Here is a 9070-nt window from a genome sequence, read left to right on the forward strand (position 1 = left end):
GGAGAAAAATAAGCCTTTATATAAATAACCTGTAATGATAATGAAAACTGAACATTATTTTGTCACGGTGAAGGAAACCAAACGTCCATGTAACAGCTCAGACTCATGCCTCCTCCTACACAGGTGTCCTGTGTATTATTATTATTATTGCAGTGACTGCAGCACGTTACACTCTTGGCACAGAGAGAAGCTTAGAAATTGAAACCTTTCCTCCTCCACTGCTCAATCCCCTCCGGTCAAGTCCAGTGACAAGAACATAATGACTGCGTCACTCTATAAAGAGAAATACCACCAAATCCTCTGAATCGTAATTACACTAAATTGTGAGATAAGTGAGAGAGAGGTGGGGGGAGGGGGTGACCATGGTGACCGTTACAAACAAATCCCAGCATGTGGCTGGCCAGACTGTGAGACATGAGTCTATGGAAAAAGACGGCAGACATGTTGCTGCTGTTAGCTGCGTCGTTAACCCGCTCATGGGACGTTTTAGTCAGCCCGGAGCTGTACGTGACTTTAAGTGAAGAACTAAGTGGACTGACTGGCTGTGAATGATATGAGCTCATTCTTCTAAAAATAAAGCGTGTAGTTCTAATGACAGTGAACCGTGAAGCCTCAGCGTACAACACTTCTGAAGCTAAAGGATCTTTGTGTTTACTCCTTATAAATCTGACTAAATAAGAACAGAACTGTAACGTGATCACACACACAGCAGATTATTAAAGCCATCTTATGAAGAACAGCTGCTACAGGTTCATGCACAGACTGGATACAACCCGAGGAGGTTTACAACAAACACCGCTTTACGGTTGTTGATCCACATTGATTGTTTTTTGGATGAGTTGATTAAAGGTTTCTCTAGACTCTCTGGACGCTGGTTGTTGTGTAGAGCGACGTTTTAACCATGTCTCTGTCGTCATGTGGATGAGAAGCAGATTCAGGTGACACACGTTTCAGTCCATGGAGGACCACAAGGAACAGCAATGGCGCCGCCAGCTGTAATCCTGTATAGACTGTGCGTTCATTTTTTTTTAAAAATGATTTTGTTTTAGTTTTTTTAACATCTAGAAAATAAAACAGTGTCAACAGTAAATCCTGTCTTATTTTTTGGCTGCATCCACTCACTAATGTTATGAGTCTAGACTGAAGAGGAGAGCAGGAGATAAAGGAGGGTTTGGTGCTTTGATGCACAGTGTTGACTCTGCAGATGTGGAGCGCTGATGAACGTCCATCATGATACTGTAATTGATGCGGAGGTCGTTCTACAAGAGTTTGATGTAACGTTCAGAGGCAGAAGGAACTTATAGGCAGGAACACCATTTCATTTTATTATCTCGTGTGGTTTGTTGATTGTTTATTGCTGCAGCTTGGTTTGGTCTTGATGTTGAATATTGTCATTAGTATCTTTAGGAGTTAGGAGACAACTGCTCTTACGATGACGATGCTAAATGAGGGAATCTTTCACTGCACGTTTCTTAGGGATATTCAATATAGTATATAATAGTATATTGTAGCCTGTTATTTAGCTGCTGTTGCTGGTTGCTCTTTGAAATACATGTGGTAAGATAATCAGTTTTATGGTGGTGTTGTGCCATAACTTTAGCGCTAAAAAACACTAATCAATCCCCTCTCTCTCTCTCTCTCTCTTGCTCGCTAACTCGTTCAATGAGTAGACATACTGTATGTGTGTGTAGGAAACCTAAAGGGAGCCTACAAGCAGACAGGTGGTTGTTGTGCATACTATGAAATATAATCCCACTGGTGCCACTGAGGAACAGAACTGCTCTGCATTCACCAAAGAATAAAAGATCTCTGGAGGCTTTATAAACGTGATGTCTGTCTATCATAATCTAAAACTTTTACCTCATAATTACAAGATCCAATTCTGATAATTATGTGAAAGCTCATAATTATGAAATAGTGTTCTCGTAATTATGAAAAAAAGATGAGGGTGGTTATCAATAATTGGCATTTGAGAAGACAGAATCCTGATATCGCGGCCTGATTTAATTCCCTGGTTTGAGGCAGTGACAGGTATTAATGTGTGTTGTGTAGTGATGTGGATAGCGTCACCGTTTTATTGTTTTTATTTCATGTCATGTTTTTATGTATTTCTTAAATGTTTTTACTGTACAGCACTGTGTAACCCGGGTTTCCAAATGTGCTATATAAATAAAGTTTTACTTACTTACTATAGAGAGCCGCAGCAGTGAGTCATAAACCCAGAAATGAGTTAGCATTTCCCTCATCCTGAAGTATCTAGGTTCTTAGAATGGGTTTAAGGTCAAACAAGCTCAAGACATTTTCATATTTTATTCTACGACATAAAATCAGTCAGTAAATACCCCAGTCCTGATTTCTTTAAGCCTTTACGTCTTGGTTGCTAACAAGTGTCTAAATGAGACTACTGATTTGTCGGGGACGTTAAACATCATCACGTTGAACATGAAAACTGATCTACTCTCCAGTCCACCTTTACAGCCTCGTTGTGTTTGTACAAACTGTCTCTAACTCCGTCAGAGGAAAGGCCTTGGAAGAAGAGGTCAGAGCTGAATCAAACTACAAGCTGAAGTTTAGTGGTGGTGAGGCTGAAGTCATGTGACCGTGGTGTTGAAGTCACGTGACTGGTGTAGTTGGTTTATAGTCTAACATTAGCTCTTTGTTTCTGCTGATTGTATTGAGGCTTCAAACATCATGAAGTGGAGTTCATTAGTGAAGATGATCCTGCTGAACTAAACCTGTCAGGATCATTAACTGTTGTTTATTTTCTCTAATAATCCAAGAGACAATGTTAAAATCCCATTGGCTGTTAGTGGAGGGAACCAGGATGATGCTAACGGCGAGTTGGACCACAGAAATACATCGTCCTGCAACTCTCTGTTAGATTTACATTCTGTGCCAGCGAATAACCAATCACTTGCGATGATGATGTCATGCTGATGATGTCATACTGATATACACATGAGGTTGATATTTTCACATAAACTAGTTGCATCCTCCAGATTGCAGTTGGAGAGTTTATATAGTAGTGACTAATAGAGACAATACAATATGCGTAATAAGTATTATATTGATGTAATGAACAGTAGGTTTGGGCTGATATTCAATAATCTCAAATATTGCGATATTTCCCATCATGCAATATTCTTCTGTATTTTCTATTGTTTTACACAGTCTGATCTGCTTCAATGCTTTGCTCATGTCATGTGACAAAATAAAACTTTGAACTGCTGTTTAGTGGCATTTACTGACATTGTACACATTTGTATTATTCTATTATATTTCATTTTTTAATGTTTCTATCTATATTTAAGCTACCTGACCTGCAGCACTGGCATATTTTTTCTTCTTCTTTGTTTCTTGTTATAACCCAAAACAGCAAAGCAAATTCCTTGTATGTGAAAACCTGATTCTGATTCAATAACAATAAAATACAAGTGATAATATTGTATATCAGGATATTTGGGCCTGACTTTTGATTTGATTTGATGTGATTTTGAACTGTTGATGTTGCCCAAGTCTATTGCACAGTCATCTGAAGTCCCTGGGATTCATCAGGCAGAGATGAATCATGCATTGAAGTATGAAGATGTTGCAACGGCAACATGGCTGCAGTTCCTAACCAGGTCACAGAATACAGTCTAACACCTGATATGTCCTAATTATCAGATCTTTTCTTGTTTGAATAAGATAATAAGAGCATGTTCAGAGCAACACCAGAACAGTGAGGGCTGCAGCACAAAAACAAAACAACAAATAAACCAATAAATGATGAACCTGGCTCATAATGCATTACAACATCCTCACAGAAGACGAGCTCACAATCACCAACACCAGCCTGGCCTGTTGATACCAGGCAGGTTGGTCCATGGATTCAGACTCTGACTCTACCATCTACTGCCTCAACACAGATCCAGCATCCATCAGACCAGGTCTTCAGCTGTCCAGTGTTCGTGAGTCTGTGCCCACTGCGGCCTCAGGTCTCTGGTCTTGGTGACAGGAAGTGGAACCTGACGTGGTCTAATGCTGTTGTAGGTTGGACGTGTTGTTCACTCTGAAGCTTTTCTACTCAGCACAGTTGTAAAGGTTATCTGAGGTACCGTAGCCTTTCTGCCAGCTCCAGCCAGTCTGTCCATTCTCCTCTGACCTCTGACCTCTCTCATCAACACAGAGCTGCTGCTCACTGGATGCTTTTGTTGTTGCTCCATTCAGAGTAAAAACTCTAGACATTGCTGTGTCTGTCCAGCAGCCCTTTGCTGCATGTCATCCTCTCTCTCTCTCCCTGACTTTCCTGTGTCTCTCTCGCTGCAACTGTCAGATGCCAAAAAATAACAGCACAAAATCTACTAAAGATCTACAGCACAATAGTGTGTGCAAAAAGTGAAGGGGTCTGAATACTTGTTGTTAGACCTACAGAAACTCTTGGCCCACTGTAATTGGACAGTGGTGTCTCCACTTTAAGTCACCACATGTCCTCACTAACACATATGTAGAGGACAGCCTTGCTCTCACACAGGCTGCCACAGAACACCGTGCTGTCTTTGATGTGGCTCTTCTTTATTATCCTGACCTATATCCAGCTCTTGGACCGCTCCTGCAGTATTACATCACCTCAGCCCACTCCAAATCACCCTCAAAATCCCAGCGCAACACGAGAGAGGAAAATAAAGGAAGTGGACTGGCCCCTCTGCAACATGTCCTCATGGAACTTTTCACTCAGCTCGCACTGCACCGGCCTGTCGGCACAGTTTACACACGCAGGAGGAAAGACATTTGTCTGCAGCTCTCAGACATGTTCACTGCAGCCTCCTCACCTCCGCCATGACGTCAGAGAACACGGAGAGGTGAGGGAGGCTGGAGGAGAAGCAGACAGTGAGCTGTTTCTCCTCCAACACAGTCAAAAGATAACCAAACAACTGTCGGTACAGCCGCCTGCAGAAAGCTGCAACATCTCACCTCTGATGCTCTCTTGTCTCAACAGTGGGTCACTTTTATTAATTGTGCCGACTGAACAACAAACGAGGCACAAAGCATTAATACGTTTTTGTTTAGCGCACAGACGTGGATGTCGGGAGTCACGGAAAATCTGAAGGCCATCCGTCAGTTTAACAGAGTGGTGCAGAGTCAGACGGCAGGTTCTCTGGCGTCACACTCATGCAGGCGGACGCACGGACTATATCACGGAGGTGACAAAATTCCCCTCAGAGCAACACGTCTTACCATCCGGCACGTTACGGATGTAAGGCCTTGGAGAGTCTTGCCAGTTCAGCCTTCAGAACAAAATTACAGCCACGAGAAGTCGTCTGTCTGAGGATGACAATCAGCTCTGCAGCAGTCTGCCCTGATGTAAGCACCCGGTTTAAATCCAAGGAGGGAGGTCTGAGTTCAGGCTACAGCAGGTCATTTCACATCAGTTTATTTTCTTGTCAATGGTTTGTCCATATTTTAATTGTAACTGTCTAATTCTGTAAAATTGCATTTTTCATATTTGCCTGTTTAGGATCAACTCAGCTGATTCATGTGGTGTCGACGTGAAGAGTGACACACTGTCAGTGTCTATTTATCTTTTCTCTCATAATCTGACTTGTTTTTGAAAATGAAATATTATAAATTGCATATGTCTTATCATTATTAAAATTTTTACGACCCTGTCTGTTAAAATAATGGACAACAAGAAAGTCTGACGCAACTGAATTGAACTGAATAATGGGGTGAAAACAAAGCTTCACCGAGATCCTCTGCATCTGATGAGAAGATCCACTTTCATATATTCAAACTGTGGTTGTGATGGCGGTGGAAACAGTTCATGTTGTCGCTCAGACATATGAAAAGAAAACCTAATGATGTTATTTAAATTTAAACTAAATAATTTTGACAAAGGACAATGCTTCGGCGTGACTTGGCCTCGTGTGTCTTACCTGCCAGGTCTTCTTTAGAGGAGGCGATGCGAGGGGAGCTGTTGCCGGGTTCAATCTTCAGAGACAACCTGCAACACAAACGGTTTCGTCAGACACACCAGCCCAGTGCTGCTCTCTGATCAGCTGATGGTTACTACTGTGCAGACAGAGACCCACTCACTGCTGCTATATTAAGTCCAGCGGTTTAATTACAGAGTTAATTAACCAGAAAATTATGCGGTAAGTATGGGTCTAAGCTCCATCTCTGAACTGCTAAGAAAAGAGCTAATTACAGGCCTTTTTTAGTGCAGCTGCAATTTATTTACCCAAAGATAATTAAAGAAAAATCTGAACCAGCCTCTGGTGCGTCTCACTGAGCATTAGTCATTATTTGGATCTGCAAGATTCACAGGTATGTGTGACTCGAAAGATAACATTCGCTGGTTTAACTCTTATTTCCAGCCAATCAGCCGTCTAACTGCCTGTCCACACAGGAAGTGTTTCACTCACACTCTACACGTATTATTGTGACCTGAGGCATATTTTTACGTTTCAAGTTTATTTCTTCCATTTTATTCTCATAGCTACAGTGATGGTGTGTTGGGCTCTGAGCACTGCCAGAATGTGGCTGACCTACACCCAGAACTGTCCCTGAACACATCCTGTGTAACACTGACAGAGCTGCAGCCTGTGTAGATTGTGACATTGTGTCACAGGTCACTCACAATACTCGTCTTATATTTGGCTCTTTATCCTACACATGTTGGAGATTTGTGGTGACCATGCGCATATTTAATATGTATGATGATTTTAACTTGAATATTGAAAATTAAAGACTTCAGATAATTAGCTTAGCATTTGCTCTTTAGATAGAATTTCTACTGAACCTCTTAGACAAAAGCTGCTTCTGCCTTTTCTTAATTTGTCTTGGTGGCTGACAAAATATCATGCATGGCAAAACACATGTGCATCATTACAACCGGATCCATGACATCACAGCAGGTCACCTCACTGTCAGTTCTGCAGACAGCACAGACATGATCACATTTCCTGCCTGATGTTTTGTGTTTTTTAACATCTTGGAATCATGTAGGAAATAAGAATGTTTGTGTGACCAGTGTGTCACTAGTTAGACTAATTGTGTGTGTGGACTTGGAGTAGCCACATATTCCAGCATGCATTTTGCATCATCCAGTGGCAAAGAGCCAGGTTCACAGCTGATGTCATTTTTATCATACAACTGTTATTATGACACTTTATACCAAAGTTGGTTCCAACCAAATAATTTGCTTGGACCAGAGTCATTCCATGAGTGCTGATATATACAGTATAACAGCACTGGAACTTTTAACTACATGTTCTATTAACTGTTAATCAATGGTCATTATCTGTCTTAGATTGTAAATATTTCCAGAAATAACATTTGAATTAAATGACGTTTGGTCGTCAGAAGAGGATGAAGGGAAGAAGCCTGGATACTTCGGCGCACACCTCCAGGTGCGCTCATATGACATCATCAGATCAGGAAAATGTTTGTATTGCTTAGCAACAGTCCAGTACCAGTCCAGTTGCTGAACGATTTGTGTTGGCGTAGCGTAAAGAAACTAATCATAATCCGTTGTTGCTTATTACTTTTAACTAATATGGAGCTTGTAACACTGCTGCCTCGTACCGATGAGCGAATCACAGCCGTGCTGATATTCAGAACAACATCACTCCCTGTGATAGACTGTGTAAATAGTGCATAAGTTAAGGTTGGAAATAGTCAACTGTATTTGAGACAAATCTCAGTGTGAATCCAGCATTATGAATATTGGCTATTTTGCCAATTGAAGTTAAATTGTCATCAAAGCTGGGCTCCTGGGTGAAGCTGGCCTTGATAACAGGGAGCAGAATAGTGTTAAGACATTGGAAATCCAAAGAGCGTATCAGTTTTAATGAATGGAGGGACGAACTGGCTAAGATGTCTTCTTGTGGGCAGCTTATTCCCAGGGCTACTAACAGTCTTGTAGTATTTAGGAAGGTATGGGGTCCGTATCTGATTGCAATAAGTACAGGTGATCGCCAGGCTGACTGATGTTCAGGTATTTCATCCCTTAATAAAAAAATTTGTTTCCTCATATCCAATATGTTCAATTTTTTGTCTTCAAAGTACATCTGTAACTGAAAAAAAGCAATTAAGAGGTTTATTATCACATGCTGAGTTTGGTTTTACCAGTACAGGAATGAGTCCAGATAAATGTTATTCTTTGGTAAATGGAATTCTGCCCCTCATCACCACATTTGGAAAGTATTTCTTGAAACATTGGGTGGAAGGAACTGTGGGCAAAATAGTCATTAATTATTGAGAGTGGGTTTGGTTGTGTTTATGAATGACTGTTTAAATGGCTCCAAAGAAAAACACAAGGGGAGTGCCATACAAAATTCAAACACAATCTGTCATGTGTAATGTCCACATTACATCATACAGCCAGCCTGGTTTGATCTGTGCATCTGTTTTCTCTCTCGTCACCGCTGTCATTACTAATGCTCTGTGACCATCTCACCATCTCAGCCCAGGGAACAGGCTCCACAGTTTCCAGCAGAGCTGCACGACACACAGACTGTACTCATTTACAACTACACTGATTCATGTTACAAACTCTCTTTGGCACTTTGTCTTAAACTGCTGTGTGTGTTATTGTTCCTGTGGACCAGAGTTTACATGTCTTATTATGTTGCATTTGCAGAGAGTGTGAGAGAAGTATTGTTCATTTTGTTTACAAAAATTGTACAGAAATATATTTGTCAACAACCATAATAACCACAATAGCTGTGACTAAATGTCTTTATAGTATTGTTGGAGAAAAGGAAGGTTGGCTCAGCCAGCTTTAGACAGTGATGGGGAGAGTACATGGTGGTACCAGCTGACTATACGTAAAGATGGACATAGCCTTTGTGACGTCACACGCAGGTTTCTGAAGGGCTGCTCCTTCGTTGCCATCTCGGCAGTGTCTGACTCCGCCCCTAACTCCCGGCTAATACAAAAATTCTAAAAGAGGTGGGGCGTGTGTGGAACTGAGACCCACTTGTCACTCAAAGAGGCCACGCCCTCAATTATACATAACTTTAAGTCTTAATAAAATGTCAACAGGTGAGTTATATAAACAGTTGTCATGAAGGAGGAAATTAGCTCT

The 9070-nt window shown here is 41.2% G+C and overlaps 1 protein-coding gene across 1 annotated transcript in view; it reads right to left on the reverse strand.

The window, feature by feature from the left end:
* Positions 1–9070, reverse strand: part of LOC111648088 (ras-specific guanine nucleotide-releasing factor RalGPS1) — a 106208-nt gene that overhangs the window by 21704 nt on the left and 75434 nt on the right. The window contains exon 11 of the mRNA XM_023397849.2: positions 5916–5983. Coding sequence (XP_023253617.1) covers positions 5916–5983 — 68 coding nt within the window. The remainder of the gene's footprint in view (positions 1–5915; positions 5984–9070) is intronic.

The sequence above is a fragment of the Seriola lalandi genome, unplaced genomic scaffold (assembly GCF_002814215.2).
Source record: "Seriola lalandi dorsalis isolate HSWRI2012SDOR001 ecotype SW California unplaced genomic scaffold, Sedor1 jcf7180002054939, whole genome shotgun sequence".
NCBI classification, from domain to species: domain Eukaryota; kingdom Metazoa; phylum Chordata; class Actinopteri; order Carangiformes; family Carangidae; genus Seriola; species Seriola lalandi.